The following is a 26,700-nucleotide window of genomic DNA, read 5'->3' on the forward strand; positions in this document are numbered from 1 at the left end:
GACATTCCATATGTGAGTGAGCATCAGTATCTGGAAATGGTTGTGCTCATTTGTAAAGTCATAGCAATATTCATATCTGTTTGCTTACAGTACTGTACCTGTTGTTATGTTGTTTTATTTACGACAAGTTTATATATACATCAGAAAAGTCCATTCAAATAAAAGAATTGAAGAAGAATAGAGTTACAGTGTCTTTATTTGGTGTGTGTGGGCTAAGGAACGCACTGGTAGGTGAAGTATAGTGTTTTATAGCTCTGAGCATTTGTCAACCTCTTTATCAAATTTTTTCAACATGTCTAGAGATGTTAAAAGTCCCAGAGTTTTAATTAAACAAAAGATTTTTCCATCTCCATAGTAACATAATCGTGTTTTGCTACTCAGATAAACATGGATTTTTGGGGTCTTGTAAATGCAACTATTTACTTTGAAATTTCAAACCACAGGACATCTATGAATATTCTGAGAACTGTTAGCTTCCCATGAGATATGTTGACATAAATCAACAGTGCATGTCTCTGTTTGGCTCTGGTGACATGAACCTTCCGGTTTTTAGTTTTTTTTTTTAAATGTATGCTGTCATCAAAGGAATAATTAATATTTGTATAATTTTAAAATTAAAATGTTAATATTTTTTTGCCATCATGTAATTTAAAAATGTATGACTTGCTTTATATTTTAAATAATGTTTCAACTGTTTTTGTCCATACAATGAAACTCAATGGGGTCCAAAAAATATTGAATGATAACTGTTAATTTTGTATTTTAAAAAATCTTAATCCCACTATACTCATCTCATTACTGCATCATGGATTAATTATCACACTGATCCATACTTTATTCCAGTCGGTGGTGGTAATGCACCAGTCAGTTAGGTTGCCAACCGCCAATAAACACCAAAAAAGAAGAAGAAGAGGAAGAAATGCTGTTCAGCTGATGACGACCGAACGCTTCGTAAACAGACGAAAATCCATAAGATACTAATATTTCACATGAGCGACACATTTTATTTTAAAATTTATTTCGTTTTACACTTTTTAAAAAACAGCAGCAACTAAACCTTCTTCTGCAGATTCAGGGTAAGTTACTATAACACACGCTGCCTGACCGTGTTTACGTTGGATTTCCATGGAGCTGCTAATGCTAACACACAGCGCTCCTAGTCAACACACGTCTGACATTTTTTATATACTTACTTTGTGTTGCATTTTGAGCGTATATAACGTTGTATCCGTCATCATACGGATCTTATAAGGTTGATTTTTGCGAATGTTTTTAGCTAAGTTAAAGCACTTGGGTTATGCCAGTTCCAGTATCTCAGCAAACCCAAGTATTTACAGAAAATATCAGCGGCTTTATAAACTGAATTTCTCTGTATGTTCATTGTTAAGTTTAGTATAATCTGTGATGCAGTTGCTGGAACCTTCTTATAGTTTATTTGATATATATAATATAGTCTAATGCACACATACATTAATTAAAGTATGTGCAATAACCCAACCCTCTACGGACACCTTGTCAATTAAATCGCCATTGGCTAGTATATTTTTTAGTTTACTCGCCAGACTGAAATACTATACTATATATATATATATATATATATATAAGTTTTATGCCATTTTACAAACATATATAATGTTTGTAAAATGGTACAGCTCGCATATGCGAGTGATTTACTCGCAATGTAGAGGGTTGTAACCTTATAAGTTACATATTTATCACCCTAAATCCTAGTACATCCCTACAACTTTATTTTTTTCTATTCCTATTCTATCTATAGCACACCTGTACATACAATTTATTCTTTTTTTGTGGTTTATATTTATGCATGTGTATTTTATTCACATCTTATTTTTATTATCTGTGTGTTGTTGTTGTCTCCGTGTACTGGAAGCTTGTGACACTATAACAAATTCCTTGTATGTGCAAACATACTTGGCTATAAAGCTCTTTCTGATTCTGATTCTGATTTAACGTCATGCGTTTTATATCTTTACAGTAAATGCTCTTAGTTTATCAGCTTTATTGTCAGGTTCTTGGTTGCTGTGTGAATTAGTACCCTTGTAAAACTTATGGCAAGTTGCATATGGTTACAAGTTACAATGAAGTAATAGACCTCACTGTGGGTTTCTTTGCAGCTCAGCATAATGAGACCAAACTTGGTTGTGCCAATGTTTTGAGGCCTCTATGGTTGCAGGAATGAGCTTTTCTCACCGTCGAAGGAATCCGCACAGGACCCGTCGCACCATTTTGGAAGTTCCTTCAGAACTTAACAAACCTGTTTCAGGTGACAAAGCTTCCATCTTGCATAGTAAAGAAACCACAGTGTCTCAAGAGCTGAATTCTGCAGAATCACATGGACTGAAAACAACCAAGAAGGAGAAACCTCAAGCAACAAACCAAAATGCTCTTCCTGACTTGTCAGCTTGTTTACAGAAATCAGCACATCAACTAAATGGACTGGTGTCTTCAAAGTCACATGAACTTGAGCCGATGGTGCCTGAAAAAATGACCACCCCCAAATGTCGATCAGAGACATCAAAAATGTCTCGTAAGGGAAGAAAAAAGAAAGTCATTCAACCCAGTGAGAAAGAAGTAGCTGCTAGCAAAGCTTGTTCCAATGGACTGGACCATTCTGAACACAATTATTGCCCAGAACAACACTTACGCTCTCAAAAAACAAAAGGGACACGTTATCGGCACTCTAAAAAAACTCAAAACAATCAGACCCCCTCTGATGTTTCTACAGGGCTTCACACATGTACTACATCTCCTCTTCATGACAAGGAGATCTCCTCCTGCCACACTAACGGTGGTTGTAGCTTTATACCACGCACCCCGAAACGGGGCAGGCCCCGGACCAGGCCTCTCTTCAGCTCCACACCGACCTCAGACTTCCAACCCCTATCTCCAAAAAGAGCTAAGAATAGTTGCACACAACATAGTCATCAGTCCAGTCGAGTAAAGGTTTGTGTGACAATCATTATTGCATTATTGCTTGCTAACTGTTGTATGAAATTTGTGGCTTAACTATTTTTCATGTGGTATTCCTGTTAGACGCCTCCTACAGACGTTACACCATCTAGACCTCAGAGGCTCGTGGCAGTAGGGAGGCCAAGAGGTCGCAAGAAAAAGAACGTGGAGGAACAGCTAATTGTCTCTCCATCAGTGAAACAATGCAGGAAGAGTGCTACATCTGATCTAGAATCTCCTCAGGAAGAGCCAGCTGTTGAGACGCCGCCTCCAAATGAAGCTCACATTAAAACCCAGATGCAAGAGCCACAGGAATCAGGTACATGGCATTTTTTGTCTTTATAAAAATGAAAATAATATAGTCTGGCATGTGCCTGGTATTTACACTTGATACATTTTATCACTTTTAAAAAAAAATTTGAATTAATTTTTTTTCCTGTATATTTTCTGTATGTCCGGTTTCATTTTATTTTTTCGGAGCAAAAAAATAAAAAATTAACCATGATTTACAGAAGACACCCTGTAATAAATAATAAAAAAGTAAAAAAAAATTTTTTTTAAATGTAAATTTTGTATCACTTTTTCTTTTATATGTTATAATAAGTACAGGTCAGAATAAGTATGTTGTCATTTTTACATAAATATATCTGTTATGCTGAATAATTTCTCACATATTTTGACATTTTGTTTCCCCACAAGTTAATTGAAGCATTAAAGTAGACACTTTACTTACATTTAATAAGCTTTGTATGTATGTAAAATCAGTTATGAATTTAATTTGATGTGGACACCAAATCTATTTCATTCTATTGGTAGTAATTGAGTTAAATATTTATTTAAATATCCAAAAAATTAATAATGATTATTCAGTTACATACATTTTATTAATCTAATAAAATAATTAAACATTCAATTACAAAACAAAAAACAAATTTATATGCAATGTTACAAATTCAACGTCATGACAAAAAGTTGTTATTGTCTTTATCATAAATATGCATAAATAAGGTAAGTTAATGTTAATAATTGTAAATGGAGCCTCAAATATGTGATGATGTTGTCTTTTGAAATCAGTCACTGTAATGTTATGTACTCATCAGATCAAAACATGTCCTCTGACCTCTCCATTGAGCCGAGTCTGCAAGAGAAGCCTCATCCTCTTAACAACTCTCTCTTCATGGAGGAGGAAGAGGACCTAGACGACGATGATGAGGAGCTGCCCAGCTTTTTGCAACAGGACAATAAAAGTGAGTGAGCAATAAAAAGAAGAAAAAAGTGTGTATATGTATCCAAAGAAACCACAGTGTCTCAAGAGCTGAATTCTGCAGAATCACATGGACTGAAAACAACCAAGAAGGAGAAACCTCAAGCAACAAACCAAAATGCTCTTCCTGACTTGTCAGCTTGTTTACAGAAATCAGCACATCAACTAAATGGACTGGTGTCTTCAAAGTCACATGAACTTGAGCCGATGGTGCCTAAAAAAATTACCACCCCCAAATGTCGATCAGAGACATCAAAAATGTCTCGTAAGGGAAGAAAAAAGAAAGTCATTCAACCCAGTGAGAAAGAAGTAGCTGCTAGCAAAGCTTGTTCCAATGGACTGGACCATTCTGAACACAATTATTGCCCAGAACAACACTTACGCTCTCAAAAAACAAAAGGGACACGTTATCGGCACTCTAAAAAAACTCAAAACAATCAGACCCCCTCTGATGTTTCTACAGGGCTTCACACATGTACTACATCTCCTCTTCATGACAAGGAGATCTCCTCCTGCCACACTAACGGTGGTTGTAGCTTTATACCACGCACCCCGAAACGGGGCAGGCCCCGGACCAGGCCTCTCTTCAGCTCCACACCGACCTCAGACTTCCAACCCCTATCTCCAAAAAGAGCTAAGAATAGTTGCACACAACATAGTCATCAGTCCAGTCGAGTAAAGGTTTGTGTGACAATCATTATTGCATTATTGCTTGCTAACTGTTGTATGAAATTTGTGGCTTAACTATTTTTCATGTGGTATTCCTGTTAGACGCCTCCTACAGACGTTACACCATCTAGACCTCAGAGGCTCGTGGCAGTAGGGAGGCCAAGAGGTCGCAAGAAAAAGAACGTGGAGGAACAGCTAATTGTCTCTCCATCAGTGAAACAATGCAGGAAGAGTGCTACATCTGATCTAGAATCTCCTCAGGAAGAGCCAGCTGTTGAGACGCCGCCTCCAAATGAAGCTCACATTAAAACCCAGATGCAAGAGCCACAGGAATCAGGTACATGGCATTTTTTGTCTTTATAAAAATGAAAATAATATAGTCTGGCATGTGCCTGGTATTTACACTTGATACATTTTATCACTTTTAAAAAAAAAATTGAATTAATTTTTTTCCCTGTATATTTTCTGTATGTCCGGTTTCATTTTATTTTTTCGGAGCAAAAAAATAAAAAATTAACCATGATTTACAGAAGACACCCTGTAATAAATAATAAAAAAGTAAAAAAAAATTTTTTTTAAATGTAAATTTTGTATCACTTTTTCTTTTATATGTTATAATAAGTACAGGTCAGAATAAGTATGTTGTCATTTTTACATAAATATATCTGTTATGCTGAATAATTTCTCACATATTTTGACATTTTGTTTCCCCACAAGTTAATTGAAGCATTAAAGTAGACACTTTACTTACATTTAATAAGCTTTGTATGTATGTAAAATCAGTTATGAATTTAATTTGATGTGGACACCAAATCTATTTCATTCTATTGGTAGTAATTGAGTTAAATATTTATTTAAATATCCAAAAAATTAATAATGATTATTCAGTTACATACATTTTATTAATCTAATAAAATAATTAAACATTCAATTACAAAACAAAAAACAAATTTATATGCAATGTTACAAATTCAACGTCATGACAAAAAGTTGTTATTGTCTTTATCATAAATATGCATAAATAAGGTAAGTTAATGTTAATAATTGTAAATGGAGCCTCAAATATGTGATGATGTTGTCTTTTGAAATCAGTCACTGTAATGTTATGTACTCATCAGATCAAAACATGTCCTCTGACCTCTCCATTGAGCCGAGTCTGCAAGAGAAGCCTCATCCTCTTAACAACTCTCTCTTCATGGAGGAGGAAGAGGACCTAGACGACGATGATGAGGAGCTGCCCAGCTTTTTGCAACAGGACAATAAAAGTGAGTGAGCAATAAAAAGAAGAAAAAAGTGTGTATATGTATCCAATATGTGCTTTGATATATTTGGTTTCCAGAGCCTTTGTCAATCTCAAAGGGACTTTGCGTGTGGTGCAAACTGAGGAAATATCCCTTCTGGCCTGCAGTGGTAAGTTAAGCTCACTGTGCACACTATGGATTTTGTGCAGTTTGTAACTCTTGAGTTTAGACTGTAGTTGATGACAAGTTGTTCATCCATGCCACAGGTTAAAAGTGTGAATCGCAAGAACAAAAAAGCCAGCATTGTATTTATTGATTGTTACCTAATTGACCAGAAGAGAATTAGAAAAGGGTAAGAATTTATCAGTATTTTAATATCACTTATTTTTATTGTGTATATGTGTGTGTATTTATAGTAAATCACATAATAAATTTGACGTCTTAACAACCCTTTTTTATCTGTAGGTTTTCTGTTTCCCTGCGAACCTTAAAACCTTTTGATTGTGAAGAATGTGAACATTTGGTGGTAAAGTGACATCTCTTTGACTTCTTACCACATTATTTTGCTTTTTCAGTGTGCATGCTCACTGTTTAAATTTTTCTGCCATTAGTCAACATTTGCTATACTGAGCATACTTCAAGACAATTTTTAAAGAAATGGTTTATTTGTTTTATGTATCCTATCCATTTTAGGACATTGCAAAAGAGAAGTATGACAATGCTATTACCTGGTCTCTGGAACTGATATCAGACTATAGGATCCGCATTGGTATTTATCTATCAGTGTTTTTTTGTTAGTTTTTTTCTTTTAGAACATTTAAACATTTTAGTAAATTAGAAATAATAGTCACCTTTTCAAACAGCAATTTATTTACAAAAACTGTTTTCTGAAAAGCTGAAATTCAGATGTTTTCTGGCAGGATGTGGATCCTTCTCTGGCTCCTTCATCGAATTCTGTGCTGCTGACATCAGTAGGTTTCCTTTCATTATAGATTTTCATACACATCTGACCAATAGCATGTTAGGGGTGCTAATTAATTACTTGTTAAAATGTAAGATTTAAGGCACTTTACTGTCTAATTCTGCACAAATAAAAAATATAAAAACTATAACATATTATAGGTGGTTAATGTATTAATCAATAAAATAGTAATAATAATTCATTTAAGTTCCTGTGAGTAACAGTAATAAATTAATGTTAAAATTTTTTAAAAACATTTCCAATACTTACATTTTTAAGATTAAATAGTGCATGAAGATGGTATTTGTAGTACTCCATGTTTTATGGTACTTTAACAATCGGTTAATTGATTGTTAATTTTAATGATAGCTGACTATGAAAATTTACAATCAATCAATGTCCCTACTCAACGTAAACCAGTTTATAATCTCATTATGAATCAAGTAATTTTCATTCACCAGTGCTGGTTTAACAGAAATGGTCCCTTGATCTGATGATCCCAGGTTGTCCAGTGCGGAGGAAGTACTCCGAGGGGAAATCTGTGCTCACCTTTCCCAGTCAGGAGATTCTGGGCGAGCAGTGTGACAGCTCTGATAATAACGCGGAGGACATCGTCGTGGAAGAGCAAGATGAGCTTCACTCCAAGAAAGTGCTGCCCGACCGATCCAAGGCTGCACGCAACCGCGCCAACGAGCAGTTGGTTGACTTCATCATCAGACGAAAAGTCGAAAACCGCTTATTGGTACAAATTCGACTGATATACTCATACATGTATTTAGAATTCCAGTATTTTTCAAATTTGATACGTTCATTCCATTAAGACAGACAGCTAACTCTTCTGTCTGGTGCTCACAGGCAGTCATTAGCGGTCGTGAGTCCTCTAAATGGATGCAAGCCCTCCAGAAGCCTTCTTGTCAAGTGGTTGGTGTCTACCTGGAAGATGAGGAGCAGGTTGATAAGGTTTACCACTACCTGAACAAAGTCTGTGATAGTGCTCCTCAAATAAACACCTGTCTAGAAAACATCCAGGCCGACCGGATCCGCCTTATTTTTGATGTGCTTCTGCCTGAGGTAATCACATTCATTTACACTACCATTTGGACTTGATAAGGTTTAATGTTTTTGAAAAATGTCTCTTATGCTCACGAAGGCTGCAGTTATTTGATCAAAAGTGCAGTAGAAACAGTAATACTGTGAAATATTATTACAGTGTAAAATAACTGTACTATTTTCTGTATTTTAAAATGTAATGTATTCCTGTGATGGCAAATCTGAATTTTCAGCATCATTACTCGTCTTCAGTGTCACATGATCTTTCAGAAACCATTCAAATATGCTGATTCAGTGCTCAGTTAACTATTATTATCACTGCTGAAAATAGATAAGCTGCTTAATTTTTTGTGGAAACCATGATATTTTTTGATCAATAGAAAGTTCAAATAACACCAACTATTTGAAATAAAAATCCTTTGTAATAGACTTTACTGTCACTTCTGATCAATTTAATTCATCCTTGCTAAATAGAAGTAGAAATATTATTATTTTAAAATCCTACAGACTCCAAACTTTTGTGTCTAATACTTCCAAACAACCACTTGTTTCAGTGACAGTTTTGCTTTTTAGGCCATAATCTATGCCATCGCTGGAGTCCACAAGCTTTCCCTGGAGAAGGCAGAGGAGAAATATCACAGAGGGCCGTGCTTTAGTAACAGGTAGAGTACTTGTGAACTCACTTGCCCTGAAAAAATTAATCTTGCATCTGTGTAACTTACAGCTGTTTTTATTTCATTGTGATTTAGAGAAAGACAGGAGTTTGACATGATGATTGAACAGCAGATGAAGCTCAAGGAAATCACCCAGCATCATAGGCAGTGACGGCCCCTCTATTTAAAAAAATAAATGAACTTTTATGAATTCTGTTCATATTTTTATGAATAGGAATGTTTTCTTCAATATATTTTCTTTCTAATCATAGTATATTAGAACATTAATTGAATGATGGTTGAATTGAATGAGTGTTCATGGCAAAAAAGATTTTGCTGTTGATTGTAAATTAATCTGATATTAAATGTTTATTATCAAATCTCTGAGACTTTATGAGCTGAATGGTGTATCTATGATGCTAAAGTCAGCAAAATATGGTGCTTTTAATGTGTGCAGTGTATAAGTAAATGCCTTGTGCTAATACATAAATACATAATTTAAAAATAATGTAATATTTCTCAGATTAACTAAAACCCATGTGGTTGCTACTTGTTTTGAAAATGTGTGTCCTTGGGTGTTTGTAACTGTAACTGAACCCTGTCAAGCTGCATTTACAATCCACACGGCTGATGTCTCTAAAAAGTGTTGCCATTTTTAGCCACCTCACATTTCACAGTAATTTTCTGTGCGTAGCTTTTTCTACACCGATATACGTAAAGATGCCAAAGTTGTTGCATTTTACTGCAACTGAATTCTGGTCTAATGTACATAAAAATTGTATTCAGGACTTTGCAATTGATGTTTATCAATAAATCTTTATTTTTCAACACATTATATACTCTGTATGTTATATATGTTTTGTAAACATTTACATCATTTGAAAAGCGTTTCTTTATATTTAAACAGTGTTGTGTACATTTTTATTTTTTTTAATACTTGGTACATTGTGTGCCAACTTCCACAACCTGTGTCTGCTCAGCTACATCATCTCTCATTCTTCATAATCTGCCTTTCCAGTTGGTCTGTTTACTATAAATGTAATATAGAAGATCAGAACTTAGTTTTAGATATTATAAAACTTGTCACTGAATGGAATGAAATCCAAGATAAGTCCACCATGAAACTTTGACGTATATGAAGAAGGTCCCCACGAGTGTGTACAGTATTTGTAGAATGGCCACACGCTGAAATCATGGCACTTTAGAGAAACCTGACTCTTGAATACTGTGTGACCCACATACTGAGAGTGGAAAGATGTCTAATGTTCTTTGAGAGCACTGATCTGTGCACAGATTTTGAGCGCAGGGCCCAGTTTAATGTTCATAGCGCTCATGAGATGGTCCTCCTTAAGCAGCAACAAGGCCTGTCCGTCAATCTCCTGTGACCGGAACTCTGCAGCAATATCATGGCACCCTTAGAGCAAGTGGAGGAGATGCAAAGATTAGCATATGATTCTAAAGATCATATAGAAATCTATTTATTAGCAATTTATTCCTGTGGTTCAAAGCTGAATTTAGCTGTGCAGCTACCTGGTAAAGAGCTGATGAAGGAGCACACTTGCTCCACGTTCCATTGTGAGGGACTTGAGTCAAGAAGACAGTCAGAGCCGCTGCTGCTCTCCACTCTGCTCTGTTCTCTTTCTCTGTCTTGCTCCTTCTCTCTTTCGGCCTGCAAGCGCAGTCTTGTCGTCATCGGGCCTGGTGGATCTTCCTCCTCTTCTCTCTCTATCCAAATTGAATTGGAGGCCCTCTGGTTGTCGTTGGTACGATGGGAGTCTTGCAGCTGCTAAGGAAATAAAGTGGTACAGTAGGTCACTCTCACTTATTAATTATGCTATTGCATTGGATTGTATATTTTGGTTAAATGGTCATTTGGTTATTTCACTGACCTGCCTGAGGAAGTGTTCCCTGGACCCGCCGTTTATGCGACTAGGTGGTCTCCCCCGCTTGCCCATGGGCCTGTGGGGCCAGCGGCCAACTTTTTCTGACCTGAACAGGTTAAGGCGCTTTTTACAGCTTACATTGAATCTGTAAGATGAGAGATGAACAAGGATGTGTGTGCTGCAGTATACAGTTTTATGAACACAAACTTGCTAAATTCTGTTTAGGTAAAACTAAGTTTACATCAAATCGGACTGGCAAAAAGGCAAATATCTTAAATGTGTTTTCCTCATTATATGCATACATTCTTACAGACATGAGAGTATATGAACTTCTGTTCAACAGTTTGGGGTTAGTAAGACAAAATTCATTTGTTTTTATTCAGCAAGTATGCATTTAATTGGTCAACAGTGACAGTAAAGACTTTTAAACTGTTACAAAAAATCAATTTCAAATAAATGCTGTTCTTTTGAACTTTCTATTTATCAAAGTATCCTTAAAAGAAATGCATCATGGTTTTCACAAAATAATATTAGGCAGCACAGCTGTTTTAAACAAGTTCAATACTGAGATTTAGAACAATCATTGAACCTAAAGTATGAGCAATAATAATCCTAAAAGTAATTATAATAATTCCACTGACACTACAAACTTCAAAAAGAGTGATTAACACTACCCATAGTGCTCTTTACCTTCTGATGCATGTCATGGAGCAGAAGCGTTTGGACCTGAGGAAGGTATGAGCGAAGCCTCTCATCCCACAGAACTCGCATTCGAGTACGTCAGGCACGTTTTCAGCTGTCTGTTCTGAAAAAAAAAAGAAATTCTGCAAGAAATGCTCATATTGACAGTGTGTTACTAAGAAATGTGCTAATGAGCCCACCATCCTCAGCGGGTGGGTTATCAAGGTCGGAATCGGTGGAGTTCTCCAGATGGTCCGCATCCATCAGGCAGTCATCCTGGGCTGATTCTCCGTTCTCGCTATCTTCTGGTAGTGTGGCCTGCAGGCTCATCTCTAAGGAAGTACGTCTTACCTGATATAAAAGGACCAGCACATCAATAGTGGACTTACCAGACATATTTTTTGAGATGCTTTTTGTGGTTTCGACTTCTGAAAGTATGGAGCACTTTGTGACGGGGACTTTAATAACTGGTTGATCTGAAAGTTTGGCCCCAGACCCTCACCGGGCCGTCTTACTCTCTGCTCTCAGGGAGTGAGGGATCTTTGAGCTTCACGGCAACACTAGAGAACCATGGGCTTCATTAGGGCCTCATGGCAGCTGTGAGTTGCTACGTTGTCAACCAGTGGACATACCGGGAACGGCTCCAGGCCCTCTCGGATGACGAAGCCCTCAATGAGGTGTGTGAGGATGTGAGGTCTAACGATGGCCTGTGAGGGCCGACCCTCAGGGCTCCCTGGAAGGCTGGCTGGGGGAAGCCTGCTGGTGCTTCTTACCGCAGAGGAGAGGAGGGGAGGGGGGGGACTGTTGGCATATGTGGGGTCCTCCAGTGACCGGATCCCAGATCTGCTCGATGGTTCGCTCGGTTGGTCCAGATCAGCTATGGTTAGAGTAGAAGTCAGGTTAGAGTTCTGCAGACCACTTTACTAGTCTTTAATATACAGTATATATGTAAGACACCTGTACAGTTTCCTGGTTGTGCTGTGACATCACCAGAGCTTCCCTGGGGCTCATCTGGTGGGGACAGTGATGGCGGGGTGGTGGCCGTTCTGTTCTGAGGACGCACACGTTCTACATCCTTCACCAAATCCATGCTTCCACTCCCCTTCAACAGCGGTGTTGCCTGCCAAATTTCATAATAAGCATAATGATTAAAATAGTATATTTAAATGAATAGTTCACCCAAAATATATTCTGTCATCATTTACTTATCCTCAGTGTTTTCCCAAAAACCTATATGATTTTCTTTCTTCTATGGGACACAATAGAATACAGTGTTAAGGTCTTTGCACACCGAGTCTGAAATTGTCGTCCAAAAATTCGGTGTGCAAGTACCTTAAATCTCATCAGCAAATTTTTTTTTGTCAGTGATAGTGAAGACAGGTGGATCATGATGATAATTAAATAAAGAATTCAAAAAGTTTTCACATGTTGTTTTTGTTAAAGGTTAATATGTTTAAACTGATTTAGAAACATTTTCATCAACTACAGTCAGATGGCATTTTAAGAGTAAAATGTACTAAAATTAATGAAAATTACATGAAAAAATATTGACTAGAAGGATATTTTCATCAGAAGTCAAAAGTTATGACTAAAAATCCTGTCTAAATAAAATGAATATGACATGATGAAATATTGATTATTTTGAAAGGACATTTAAAAGACAAAGACAAAAACTATGACTATTTACACTATTTTAACGGTGTAAAAACTCTTACTGGTTCTGAAGAATAAGAAGTTGCTCTTTTTCATTCAACTATTCACAACCATTTAAAAGTTTGGGGTTGGTAAAATTTTAAATGTTTTTGAAAGAAGTCTCTTCTGCTCACCAAGGCATTTATTTAATTGTAATAATTATACAAATATTATTACAATTTAAAGTAACTGTCCTATCCAAGTGTATTTTAAAATGTAATTTATTTCTGTGATAGCAAAGCTGAATTTTCCGCAGCCATTACTCTAGTCTTCAGTGTCACATGATCCTTCAGAAATCATTCTAATATGCTGATTTGGTGCTCAAGCAACATTATTATCAATGCTGAAGACAGTTTCAAGATTTTTTCATCAATAGAAAGTTCAAAAGACAAACATTTATTTGAAACAGAAGTCTTTTGTAACAATGTAAACATCTCTACTGCCACTTTTGATCAATATAATGCATCCTTGTTAAATAAAAGTATTAATTTCTTTAAAAAAAACTCATTCTTACGGATCCTAGTTATTTATGTACGCTAGTGTAGCTTCAAAGAAAACCCCAAAAAGCACAATAAACATCATAAATGTAATCTATACATGTCATATAGTATATTCTGAGTCTTCTGTAATCATATGATAGTTTTGTATGAGGAAAAGACTGAAATTTGTTGGTCACTAAAAAAAACTTTTGATTTCATTCATTCATGCCTGTCCACAATCAAGCGACTGGTCACGTTCAAATTTTCTTTTATGGAAAAGAGCAGTCTGGACACTCCTTACATAAAAATACCCCCTTTCCCTTCCACTGTAAAATAAAATAAGGTTTCAAACAAAATGATTGAGTAAATGATGACAGAATTGAATAGCTTTGAATAAGACTAACCGAGGGAGCTTCTGTTTGTGTGGCAGGTTGCACCTTTAGGTCCACTGCCACTGTCTGCGGTGGCGGCAGATTCTGAAAAGGCAACTGAACCACTGCTTCAGTGACTGGGAGCTCCTCTTCAGACACCAGCATGTGGTCAGACTGGACAGCTACGGTCTGGACTGAGCGGAGAGACAGTCTCTGTGGCTGGACCAGCCTGGGCAGAGCCATGGTGAGAGGAGGGGGGCTGGACAGAGGTGAATACTGGGAGACCGGCTCTAGCACCGGGCCCAGATGAAGCGGTGGAGGGTCAGGGAGCACTGCAGGGGGAGCTGTGGACGTAGACACCACTGCTGACTGATTGGCCGACTGATTTGAAGAGGAGGGCACTGAGAGGAACTCAGTGTGCTGTGATTGGACAGTGGCTGTCGTGGGAGTGGTACGGGTCTGCAGGGCGAGGGGTGGAGGAGAGCTGTCCTGCGGCGTGACACGCAGCGCAATGGGCTGGACCTGTCTGTGAGCGGTGGAGCTCTGCTGGATGAAGAGCTGGTGTGGTGCCACCATCTGGACGGATGGGCAATGCAGCTGGTGTCTGACCAATGTATGAGACTGGGCTGGTGTGAAAGTTGCTGCAGTAGTGACAGTCATTAGGAGCAAACAGAAAGTGTTAAGTTTAAACAGTTCTGAGATCTTTGAAAAGAAAAACAGATGAGTTATAGAAGTGAATCTCAACATTTTTGAATTTTTGACCATTTTTAGTTAGAGATACTAAGAGTGGCACTATGTTAAAATAATTAAATCCCATAATTCCAGAAGTTTTAAGAATTAAAAGTTATTCAGGGTTCACACACTTTTACGCCAAATGAATTCACATGATTTTTCCAGCTGTTAATGATTACAGGATAAGTTTTTTTCTAATTATGTTTTACTCACAAATTGCAATTTCTCAACATTTTTTAACCAATAAATTATTTTCTAATTTACATAATTAGAATATATATGTATATATAGAATATGTATATATATTATTAAGTTCTGTGACTTTTCCAGATGTAGAAATATAAAATTTTTATAAAATCAATAAATAATTTTAAAATCAATAAATAATTTTAAACCATCTTGTGGCCCCATTGGAAGTGTGTTGAGGCCCCCTAGTGGATCCTGGTTGAGAACCACTGTGTTATGGTATGTAGCTTAACCAACATGAAATTATTTTAGTTGTTTTGCAATTAAAATAATTCTGCTTTCCCCAATATTTACTACATTTACATTATTCTGCATTAACAACAGTGAAAGTAATGGAGATGGAAATGTGATCTTGTGACTTACAAGGAGGAATGAGTGGTTGGGCTGATGGTGGCTGAGTAACATCGGTCAACAGCGACTCACTTCTAGAAGCTTCTGCCAGGTTCTGGGACAGCTGTGTGGACTTCAGTGGGCAAATGGACATCTTGGGCAGGGGGCACACCAGCGTCTGACCTTGAAGAGAAGGCTTGATCTGGACGTTCTGGGGAGCAGCAAGAGCTCCAGGAAGATGTGTGCGGAGAGCCAAATTCTGAACCTTGCAGAGGACAAAACATGTTCAATGAATGTGGAGCATCACTGTTCATTTTATTGCAATATATTGGGTCATTTCTTGTAGGAGTATCCCAGATTGCATACTTATGAACTATTCTATGACGGTTAGTAGTATAAATAGCACGAGTAGCAAGTTCACACTACAAATTCCCCCAAAAAAGTGCACTGTAAATACATGGAAGATGCACTTACATAACCGGGGAAAAAAATTTGTTGGAAAAAAATGTTGGGACACTTCATGCACAAAACTGTCGCAGTTTTAATTATATAGCCAAGGGGGAGGGGCTATCAGACTCTGATTATTAATAACAAAATAACCTTATAAAATTCATACACTACATGGTTGAGTACATAGTGCATAAGTATATAATGCATAAGTGCATCACTTGGTGTGTCCATGACTTAGTACTGATATTATCACACAATGATGAAGATTGTCATAAATGTATTTGATAGGTTTAACTCTGTTTAGTTAAATGTTGTTAAATTATTATTGCAAAAAAAAAAAACAGCCAATTTGCATTCCCCCATTCATTATTGCATTATATTTAATTTATAAAATGTTTAATGCTTATACAAATATATAAATGACATTTAAATTAATTCATTTTATATTCCAGCAACAATCAATATAAAATAACTCTATAGTGGGGAAAATATAGTTTTACCTTTATTCATTATACATCAGTAACCTTAATCAAATAAACAAATACATTATTTATTATACCATATATTTTATATATTATATTATTATTTATTACATAATTAAATGCATATATAAATCTGACACAAATGGCACCATTAACCCATAAACTGACTAAAAAACATTGTCTTACCTGTGATGATGCTGATTGAGAGGACATTGAACTCACGACAGTCAGATCAGGTTGAACAGCAGCTACAGTGGCAGCAGGAGTAAGAATCAGCTACAGGTTAAGAGACAGTGACACGACAACAGAAGAAAGAACACAAAACAGAATCAGGTCAAGTCAGTGGAGACTTCAGAACACCAATGAGCTCTGATGCTCTTAGTAAATATCTGCTTACCATCTGAGTGCGCAGATACATTTGGGCCTGGCTACCTGTGGGAGAGCTGTTTCCTAGAAGCATGGCCTGCTGGGATATGGCTCCCGCTGTGCTATTGGAGCTAGTGACCTGGATGCGACCTATTGGCTGAGTTACAGGAGAGGTTGGCATGGTGATCTAGAGGGTGAGAGGGGTTTTCCTATGTAATTCATCTTTGATCAAAATCTTAAAGGGCTAGTTCAACAAAAAATGAAAATTCTGTCATCATCTACTCGAGTCAATCTAAACATGAGTTTCTTTCTTCTGTTGAGCACACTCCCGTGCTATGGAAAAAAAATACTGTGGAAGTCAATGGCTACCGTCAACTGTTTGGTTACCAACATTTTTCAAAATTTCTTTTTTTTATTAAACAGAAGAAAGAAACTCATACATGTTTTGGAACAACATGAGGGCGAGAAAATGATGACAGCGTTTACTATCCCTTTAAATGTTTGGATAAAGCCTGAACTTATTTGCTATTTTACAAAGAACAGATTTATTTTACATTTATAAGCAAAGGACTTTTCGCAAATAAAATTACAGTACACTATTTATGGGGCTCTTTTTTTCCAACATGATGTCCAAATGAAAGCATGTGGTTCATCTACGTGAAACAAAAGTAGGTTTGTGACAAAAGTGTATAAAAAATGAAAGCACTCACTGATGTTTGAGACACACTAGCCAGCTGAGTTACATTCCCACTGGATGATGGAGGGGAGGAGGTGGGCTGCCTGCCATTAGTTTGTGCGGCCTGATAAGAAGTAGCATTATATTATTATATTGTATTGCACATATTTTCATATATATCCTCATACCTGCTCTGTAGTGGTCAGGATTTGTGTAGCCGTGAGGTTTTGTTGATGCTGCTGTTGTAGTGCAGCTGTTTGCAGCAGGATATGTTGTTGTTGGGCAGCATACATCTGTTGCAGGTACTGAGCTGTCATGCTCTGTGGTCTGTGTAACATCTGCTGGATTACCTAGCAAAACACCACATCATAGGCTTCACACGCCACTGGAAGGAATCAACTTTTTGCCCATTTTATTTACTCAAAACCACAACAAAACATGGCATCTGAATATTAGATTAGCCTCAAAGCAATGTTCAGAATTTGTCTACTTTAATAGGCTGTTGCTATTCTTTCTCAGAGTTAAAGGGGTCATATGATGCGATTTCAAGTTTTCCTTTCTCTTTGGAGTGTTACAAGCTGATAAGATCCCTGAAGTTGCAAAGACTAAAGTCTCAAAACCAAAGAGATATTCTTTATCAAAGTTAAGACTCTGCCACGCCCCCCTAAAATGGCTCGTTCTAACACGCCCCCACATATCTACCTCACTATGTGGAAATATTAGCATAATGCCGCCCAAATGTGCACGCAAAGAAAGAAGGCATGGTTTCAGTAACCGCAGTTAGTATTTGAAAAATAATGTGTTTTTTGAACATTAAAGCATGTCAACATATTCTGTTACACCAAATACACAAAATAATGATCTTTAAAAAAGCATCATATGACCCCTTTAAATAAAACAGGATACATTAGCATTGTGTAATACCATTTGTTTAATATGTTATACTGTTGAAACTGGTGGGGAATTACCTGGACTGCCTGTCTGTCTGAAGTGATGTTTCCCCGAGGAATGGCGTTGGGCTGGGTGCCTGTGGGAGTGTTGGATCTGGGTGCACTGCTGCTGGAGGCTGTTGTCACACAGCCGTCACCCTCCATCTCTTCCTGACTCTGTTTATCTGCGTCGCCCATCAGAGGGGTTTGTTAGCCACGATTAGCCACTGTAATTTTGGAGAAATATTTAAAAAATACAGAAAATATTTAAACAAATTGAGAGAATATCCTATATTCTGTAATCCACTTCTGTTCAACTGCATGGTTTGCTGGTTATTGGTAACAATTAGAATTAACTTAATTAGAATTTTTTTAATTACAACATATTTATTGGCATATTTGAGAACAATGAAACAATTTATCCTAAGTCACTTTTTAGTTTATTACTAAAGGTAAATGTTTGCAATTACGTTGCAGATTTGAGTTCAGACAGTTTCAGTTACCCAAAATAAAAATTTTTTACTAATTGCTCTAAAATTTACATAAAAGTACTAGGGTAAAAATATTTGTAATTATATAATTATATGCACTTAATGTTATTTAGACATTAGATTATCAGTCATACAGATTGAAAAAATAAATATATAACGTAGCCTATGCTGTATTTAATAAGTATGAATGTATGAATTATGTATGAATGTGTGAAAAATGTATGAATTAATGTGAATTCTGGGTGTGACATGTTTTTACTTTAATTAGGTCCATCCCATGACATAACCTGAGATCAAAAAGCCAGATCAATCAGGACCACTAAAAACAAGTCATTCTTAAAGGGGTCATATGATGTTGCTAAAAAGAACATTATTTTGTGTAATGAAATGTGTTTATGCGGTTTAAGGTTCAAAAAACACATTATTTTCCACATACTGTACATTATTGTTTCTCCTCTATGCCCCGTCTTTCTGAAACGTGTCGATTTTTACAAAGCTCATCGGTCTGAAAAGCGAGGTGTGCTGTGATTGGCCAGCTATCCAGTGCGTTGTGATTGGCCGAATACCTCAAGCGTGTGACGGAAATGTTACGCCCCTCACTATACTGTGATGCCCTGTCAGGCCAGAGCGTAACATAAAACCATGTCTGCATTTGTGATCGGAGAAATGACAAACAACAAGCGCTACTCTACACTGCCCAATTCTCGCGTTTGAATCATCAGTGGCAAATTCTTTAAATATAAAAAACTTACTTACAGTCTGTGAGTCAGAACAGCAGGCATTGTAGTCTACTCTACCAGGATCAGGAGACAGTCCTCCATAAAATGTGCTGCACACATCTGAATATTTGGGTTGAAGTGTTCTGGAACAGTGTTGTAAATACAACTTAACCACTGATTTCTAGTCGTGTCCTCTTTTGGAAGGCCAAACAAAGTAGTTTCGCTTTCACAACGAAACACACAGCGTCTCCACGACATGGCGGCGGCGGCAACAATACTACAGCGAGAATAAAAGTTACGCCTTCTTTCTTTGCATGAACATTTGGGCGGCTTTATGCAAATCTTCCCACATCGTGACGTAAACATGTGGGGGCGTGTTAGAACGAGCCGTTTTAGGTAGGCGTGGTTGACTCTTAACTTTTATAAAGAATATCTCTTTGGATTTGAGACTTTAGTCTTTGCAACTTTACAGATCTTCTTTATGCACCAAGAGCTTGTAACACTTCAAAGAGAAAGGACGAATTGAAATCGCATCATATGACCCCTTTAAGAAATCTCAAATGCATTTATAAATGCAGTTTTGCTCAAAGGGTCCCCAAAATAAACAGACATAAACATAACACCAATAAATATTCTGGAAATTAAAGTGATTAACACACTACAATATGAATGCTTGCACCAATATGGCCTTTTAGAATCGCATTTCACATTTATAACACATTACTAGATACCTTGAAAATTCACAAGTTTACAAAATTCCAAATTCATAAAATTTTAAAGCCATTAGCTATAATTAAAATAAACAATTCATTTAAATGTATAATTAAAATGTAGGCTACAACTTAATGTACATATATAGATTTAATAATAATTCAAACAATTTCATAAATTCATTTTTATTTTATAAGATTATTGAAAGCTATTTTATTTATATAGGCTATGATACATTTACAATATCAGTTTGATAAAACTGTTGTTATAAGAAATAGAGTATTTGCAGTTTTACATCTGCATTTAATAAAATTTAACAGTAATGAATTGTAGAATGGATAGTTTATTTAAAATCAGACGTTTCAAATTCAGCATGTTGGCCGATTTTCTGTGCGCAAATAATGTCGCTTGTTTTCTAGATCTGCATTTTTACGGTTTTTAATATTAAAACTGTGTTGTGTCTCTGTCGGATTACAGTAGGCCTATATGTACAGTACAGTCTATGTCATACATTTTTGGGGGAAATAATTAATTAGAATAGGCGAAAATAATGAAGCGTGGTTTATGGTTTATACATAGGCTACTGTGCTACCACGCGCTTTCTTTTGCCGCGAACTTCATTCGATCTTTACAACTGAGTGATTTTTTGTTTAAAAATGTTTAATATTAGTTTATGCTATACGACATTTTGTATCCAGACACACTATCCAAAATATATGACCTAGCCGATTAAAAAGATCATATTACATAGGCTAGATGCCTAGATAGCCTATTCACAGAGAATTCATATTTAGGAATTCTAAACTTTTTCCTTCCCCAAAGGTACAATGTAAAGACGAAGAAGATCAACGGAGAATTTTAAATAAAATATAAAAAGCCTAGCATTTACCAAACTTAAAATCCAGACCTCTCTCGGTATCTCGATCGGTGTCGTAAACTTATTACAGTCAATTGTAAAATGATTGTGTATAATCCGTTTAAAGGCAATAAAGAAATATTTTGATAATGTTATATACCATAAAATATTTAAATACAGTCTAATTAAATATAAAACTCACGCACGTCGGAATTATTTAATAAGGCTATTGCAGGAAAAAAAACTAAATATGTTAACTAATTGTGTGACTTCCATAGTGAGACTCATTTTGAACTCACGTGTTATGGGTTATTGAATCAACTAAACATTGTTACAGTAGCATACGCGGCATTTTAAATTTAGGCAATCACCTAATTATACAATAATTAGAAATACTTAAAAACAGACTGTCGCTTACGAAGTGCGTTGTAGAATATCTCGGCAGGCCGAATGTGTGCTTCAGTCATCTGTCTATAGTCCTAACTGCTTCTAACAACCCAGTGACATGGAGAAACGCCCACCTCTCCAGTCGAGCCCCCCATGACATTCTTTATATGTGGAAACTGCGGTTTCTTTTAACAAACAATTTGACGGGAATCATTTTCAAAATATGTTTTTATTAAGACTTTCCGTCTGCGTCATTGGGGAATCATGCGATCATGACGCCTTTGTCTCATGCAGTGAAGGCGCATCAGTTGATGAATTACCTGCCTGATGTGAATATGAGACGTGAGCGCGTGCTGCTGTGCTCTGTCACGGCCCCAGTCATGTTGGAATGCGACAGCGCGCTCTAAAATGGAGATTAAAACAAAACGGTACTGAAGCTGAGAAATTTCTGAGCCAGCAGCACCACTTGCTGTGTAGGAGGACTTCTTGCAGCGCTGCTCTCCTCGTGAATTCTCACCACTGGCCCTTTTTTGTTATCAGGGCCTAATAAAGACACTAATGGTATTGCATTCTTAGTGGTATTTATTCAGTTAAAAACCGCTAATATAGGCTACTTGTAGTTTCTGATAGTTTGCATTAGTAGGCCTAAGCTTAATTTTTTGTACGTTGTGTTCGACAAATTAACTTCGTGTAAAATACAGTCATTTTGGCTACTTAAATTTCACCAGTACAGTAGGCCTAGCCTATTGAAAATCAATAAATGAGCCATTAACCTTTGATAAATAAGATTGTTTATGAAATATCTATGTAATAAGGATGTAATAAGGATGATGTTGCCTATAGATTCAGGGTGTGTGGGCTTTCTGTACACTTTTTTTTTACAAGAAATTTATCACAAGGAAAGCAACAGTCTGTAATATTAATTCCCAAATAATTCTGATTGATTGACTGTACCATGCATAGTCCTATATGTTTAGTGATGGATTTTAATTGTTTTAAACTTTGTAATGAAATTGCATACGTGAAGTTTCATTAGGAGTGCATCCGTTTCATTTGCACATAAACTTCAGTCTGCATTATATTAAACAATTATGCAAAGTCCTAATCGTATGTGTAACGTGTAAAATAGACTTCTTTTTTTTTTGTTGTTTTTTTAAACCTCTACGGTTATACGATTTGATAATATTGTCAAAATGACATGGTTCAACGAGTAGACTAGGCTAGTTACAGCAACACAGACTTGTATCAAGTAGGAATCAATCTGCGGTAATCTAGTAGTACAGTAGTTTTGCCACTAGAAGGCGTATTACACCATGAATTATAAAATTGTATCATAAAATGTTTCTTGTAGCACGCAAGAATCGATTACCGAACAAATGACTCTAAAGATGGTTCTTTTAGTGGATGAAAAACATACCGAACAAATGACAGTATGATAAGGTTCTTTTTATTGAATCAGTCGGAACAGTTACTGAATTAGCCTAATTCGACTTAATAATGAACAAGTTATTACTTTCTTCATGTATGACTAGTTTACTGTGTTATGTTGTACAGTTTACATTTACATTTAGCAGACGCTTTTATCCAAAGCGACATGAGGACAATAGAAGCAATCAAAACCAACAAAAAAAGCAATAATATGTAAATGCTGAGAAAAGTCTCGGTTAGCCTTAACGCAGTACATGTAGTAAACTTTTTTATAGGCCTATAATAAATAAAAAGAAAACAATTAGACTAGAATAGGAAAAGAATAGGCAACGCTAGTGTTAGAGGGTTTTTTAAATAAAAATAAAATAAGTCAAAAGAATAGAGAATGCTATGTTAGAGGGTCATTTTTTAAATAATAAATACAAAGAAAACAAGTAGATAGAGAAGAAACAGAGAATGCTAGTGTTAGAGGCTTTTTAAAATACAAATAAAACAAGTCAAAAGAATAGAGAATGCTCGTGTGTTAGTGGGCCATTTTTATAATAAATACAAAGAAAACAAGTAGATAAAGAAAAAGAGAATGCTAGTGTTAGAGGCTCTATTTCTTTTTAAAGAAAACAAGTGTTAGAATAGAAATAGAATAGAGAGTGCACGTGTTAGTTTAAAGGACTGCACTTATTCAGCATTTCAAAAATCATTGAATATATTTTTTATTGTATTATTTGTTCCTGATTTGCTAGGCTATAGCCTATCTGTTCTATTGACATCTTTGAATTGCATTTTCCCCCAAATATTTCTTCTTCAAAACTAGAAGAGAAACCTTAAAGAGGAATCGGTCCAGTTAGAATCGTTAAATTCCTCATGAATCTCTACTGGTTTTTAGACTCGCAAAAGGATGCGAACTGCTTCCTTGGCTGCTCTTCTCCACCCTCTTCGGAGTCTGTGTGATATAATCGGAATGCCACCGGACGCTTCCATCCAACCCAACTCATTTGAACATAAATATAATATATCCAACATTAATCGTATTGCGGACGTTTAATATTTTCACCTTCTCTAAACTGTCTAGACAAATTATTTTTGTGATGCTTACAGTAAGTAATAATGTGTAATGTTTTTGTTGGAAATCCCCCTCATCTCCCCTCCACATTCCGCTGTTTGGAACATTCCGTCTGAGGCCTGAGCGAGAGAAGGGAGTGTTTGCCGTCAGACACAGAAGTTTTACTAGTCCTAATATTTTCTGTCAGAACTTGAGTAATAATATTTCAGACAGGCCGATTCTACCACCGGGGTCAACACTATTTTGGACCAAGGAATAAGTCCAGTTTTCTAATTCCGGTTGTTATTTTTCTTCTCGTCAGACGACAGCGGGCTAGCCTCATTAGCTAAGTTAGCTCGCTAGCCGGAGTACGGGGAGTTTATAATGCCCACGCTGCGGGACAGCACCATGTCCCACCCCGGAGAAAACCCGCACCAGGTCCGGGTAAAAGCTTACTACAGAGGGTGAGTAGCCAGTGAGACTCTGCGCTGTCCCTTTAGATGTTTCGATACACTTATACTCTTATTTTGACCTCTTAATTGTGTGGTTTCGGGATATACACAAATAAATGATTAGCCAGCTAGCAGGCAGTGTTAGCTAAGCCCAAAACAAAACTCTGATGAAGTTGTCAAGTGAAACCAACTCCAGTAAAACAGCCGTTCCTTCATTTCTTCCTCTACAGTTGGTCTTTCTTCCCGTCTCATAATAGTTCACGTAAACATACTGATTATATGTTTGTGTATTCTTTGTGAGTTAAGATAATTTTGGCTTATGGTGTGATGTTTTCAGAGCTGCGCCTGCCATGGAGCTAGATATGTCTACCTGTCTATTATAACGTTTGCGTTCTCTGTCACATTTAGGTGGTTCTGTATAACAGTATAATTAAGGGAAAACTACAGTCACAGATACCTGTAATGAAATTCATTAAATGATATATGTCAACAGTTTGTTCATGTGTTATGAACACGATATGTTGATCATGATATTATTTATGTAATATTATGACAGATCTATTTCTAAACGAGTATATCAGCGAATTGTTAGCAGAATGGGACGTAAACGACCTGTGAATTTGTTTCTTATTCCTCTTACTGTGTAGGGAACAATTCTTGAGTTGCTATGAAAATATATAACGTTTATGTGCATAAAGGAGCACATTTATGCATAACTGATTTCCAGTCAGATTTCCTTTCATGATGACGCTTGTGCTTGTCATGCACTTGAAAAACTTGTATGACAAGTATCTTTTGCCAGACCTGTTGGAGACTGATCTATTCACACTCAGCATGAGCGCCATTGTATGTGTGCAGCTGTCTTGATGATTCAATCAGTTTCAGTCAGTTGCTGATGATAATAATAATAGTATTAGTAGTAAGAATAATAATAATTATTATAATATATTAATAATATATATTATTATTATCATTATAGGGAATTAACAGGTCCACTGCCATGTTTTTGAAATCTCAGTTTCAGTGAAGCTGATTTTGTTTTGGCTTTGGAGAAAAGCTCTGTGGAGAGCGTGAATTGATGGCTCATGCCTTATAAAAATAGTAGCACTGAGTTTGGACAGTTTTGAAACCCACCATTTGTCCCTGTATGTGTGTTCCCTTTGGTTTCTGTTGTTTTTCAGCAGGTCATTTTAGCCAATCTTTGAACCAGTTTCAACGCCCTTACTCTATATAAACCTCTATTGTGGCCACGATGGAGGCGATCAGAGGTTGTTCCTTTGGTGTATGGAGGCCTTAATGGCAGGTTTCTGCCTGAATGCAGTAGAGTCTTGAATAGAGTGAAGGACATCTTACTCGCTGCACCTTTTATCTTCTATATGAAATCCCCTGAAGCCTGGCAAAGATGAAATTGACAGCCTTTATCCTCCTCTTTTTTTTCTTTGCCCTCTATTCTTTTACTTATTGCACTCTTTCTGTCACTCATCTGTGTTTTTATATTGCTCTTTCTTATGTGTTGTAAGTCTGTAATAAGCATGGCTTTAAGGGGATTTGACCTATATTGCAACAACTCATATCTGATTTTTTTTTATTGAAGTCAAATACAGAAGAGATGTTACTTTATGTCTTTATGTCTCTGCCTGATGTCTCTGCCTGAGTTAAAAAGATAGTTCACCAAAACTGAAAATTATTTACCTATCCTCAGGTCATTCCAAACCTTTGTGACTTTCTTTTTTCTGTGATAGGGCTGTGCAATATCAGAAAGTGTTATTATTATTTTTCACAAAAATGTTAATCTTGATTATTAATCAGTTGTTCTCAGTTGCAAAATTTATTCTTCAGAATGTCAAAATGTTTTGCATAAATCAAGAGAATGTCCACTCTAGGCATGGGCCGGTATGAGATTTTGACGGTATGATAACCTTAAGCAAAAATACCACGGTATCACGGTATTGTCGTTACAGCTCTAAAATGTGTTATTTTTAAATGACTGGGTAAAAAAAAAAATTCCGCTGAACACAATATATTTTGTTTTTGAGCAACATACAGAATATTAGGAACAGTAGAATTTGCTTATTTTTTCTTTGATTTGTTTCCTAAAAAGAAGAAAAATAAAGACTGACATCTTTATTTAACCTAAATCTGTAATTACAGTTATTTAATTTTAGTTATATAATTCATATACATATCATTTATATCATTTCATATCATTTAGTTATATAATTTCATATACATAATTTGATTTAATAATAACCCAATTTGAAGCAAAAACAAAATGTTCTGACTAGCTTTGTGAAATTATACAACATGCCTGTACGAAACAAACAGCAGAAGCTCTAAATGAGATGCAGATTCACTCTCTGACAGCAGGAGGCGCTCATGGAACACAAGATACAGCATTTCCTTGGTTACCGCTGTAAACAAAGCAGCACTGCACTGAAACACTGCTTTAATATGAACTATACAGAGACGAGATGAAAAGAAAATACCACATA

The 26,700-nt window shown here is 36.3% G+C and overlaps 3 protein-coding genes across 11 annotated transcripts in view; 2 read left to right on the top strand and 1 right to left on the bottom strand.

Annotated features, from left to right (window-relative positions):
- Positions 1 to 843: 843 nt before the first annotated feature.
- On the top strand, positions 844 to 9,521 carry LOC107738172 (serine/arginine repetitive matrix protein 2). The gene is made up of 15 exons (XM_016549896.1): positions 844 to 1,076; positions 2,136 to 2,964; positions 3,055 to 3,289; positions 4,698 to 4,915; positions 5,006 to 5,240; positions 6,022 to 6,168; positions 6,243 to 6,313; positions 6,411 to 6,496; positions 6,610 to 6,670; positions 6,838 to 6,913; positions 7,065 to 7,115; positions 7,609 to 7,847; positions 7,961 to 8,176; positions 8,729 to 8,817; positions 8,905 to 9,521. Exons 2-15 carry the CDS (start codon positions 2,185 to 2,187, stop codon positions 8,978 to 8,980), a joined length of 2,580 nt encoding a protein of 859 aa, XP_016405382.1. The 5' UTR covers positions 844 to 1,076; positions 2,136 to 2,184; the 3' UTR covers positions 8,981 to 9,521.
- A 174-nt stretch (positions 9,522 to 9,695) lies between these two features.
- On the bottom strand, positions 9,696 to 21,688 carry LOC107738171 (polyhomeotic-like protein 3). Of its 9 annotated transcripts, none has more exons than XM_016549889.1 (15): positions 21,321 to 21,463; positions 18,165 to 18,310; positions 17,385 to 17,546; positions 17,231 to 17,320; positions 16,552 to 16,677; positions 16,341 to 16,430; positions 15,256 to 15,487; positions 13,948 to 14,555; positions 12,330 to 12,492; positions 12,005 to 12,249; positions 11,573 to 11,723; positions 11,382 to 11,496; positions 10,698 to 10,836; positions 10,339 to 10,594; positions 9,696 to 10,222 (listed from the first exon to the last, which is right to left on the bottom strand). In XM_016549889.1, exons 1-15 carry the CDS (start codon positions 21,367 to 21,369, stop codon positions 10,068 to 10,070), a joined length of 2,727 nt encoding a protein of 908 aa, XP_016405375.1. In that variant the 5' UTR covers positions 21,370 to 21,463; the 3' UTR covers positions 9,696 to 10,067. The 9 variants fall into 9 exon arrangements, with proteins under 9 accessions (XP_016405375.1, XP_016405378.1, XP_016405377.1 ...); XM_016549892.1 differs by having other exon boundaries at positions 15,316 to 15,487; positions 16,552 to 16,707; XM_016549891.1 differs by lacking the exon at positions 21,321 to 21,463 and adding an exon at positions 21,610 to 21,688 and having other exon boundaries at positions 9,697 to 10,222; positions 16,552 to 16,707; positions 18,165 to 18,352.
- Positions 21,689 to 23,892: 2,204 nt separating this feature from the next.
- Positions 23,893 to 26,700, top strand: part of LOC107738175 (protein kinase C iota type-like) — a 23,536-nt gene continuing 20,728 nt past the window's right edge. The window contains exon 1 of the mRNA XM_016549899.1: positions 23,893 to 24,220. Coding sequence (XP_016405385.1) covers positions 24,141 to 24,220 — 80 coding nt within the window. The 5' untranslated portion in view covers positions 23,893 to 24,140. The remainder of the gene's footprint in view (positions 24,221 to 26,700) is intronic.

This window comes from Sinocyclocheilus rhinocerous, unplaced genomic scaffold, assembly GCF_001515625.1.
Source record: "Sinocyclocheilus rhinocerous isolate Xijiao unplaced genomic scaffold, SAMN03320098_v1.1 scaffold254, whole genome shotgun sequence".
In the NCBI taxonomy this organism is placed as follows: domain Eukaryota; kingdom Metazoa; phylum Chordata; class Actinopteri; order Cypriniformes; family Cyprinidae; genus Sinocyclocheilus; species Sinocyclocheilus rhinocerous.

Excerpts from the sequence above, each read along its gene's own strand:
- LOC107738171 (XM_016549887.1), bottom strand. The coding sequence starts at position 21,369 with ATGACTGAAGCACACATTCGGCCTGCCGAGATATTCTACAACGCACTT. Across the intron at positions 16,708-17,230 it reads CTAGTGTGTCTCAAACATCA|ATCACCATGCCAACCTCTCC; the intron begins GTGAGTGCTTTC and ends CTCACCCTCTAG. Across the intron at positions 12,250-12,329 it reads ACAACCAGGAAACTGTACAG|CTGATCTGGACCAACCGAGC; the intron begins GTGTCTTACATA and ends CTCTAACCATAG.
- LOC107738172 (XM_016549896.1), top strand. The coding sequence starts at position 2,185 with ATGGTTGCAGGAATGAGCTTTTCTCACCGTCGAAGGAATCCGCACAGG. Across the intron at positions 3,290-4,697 it reads GCAAGAGCCACAGGAATCAG|GGCTTCACACATGTACTACA; the intron begins GTACATGGCATT and ends ATGTTTCTACAG. Across the intron at positions 7,116-7,608 it reads ATTCTGTGCTGCTGACATCA|GTTGTCCAGTGCGGAGGAAG; the intron begins GTAGGTTTCCTT and ends TGATGATCCCAG.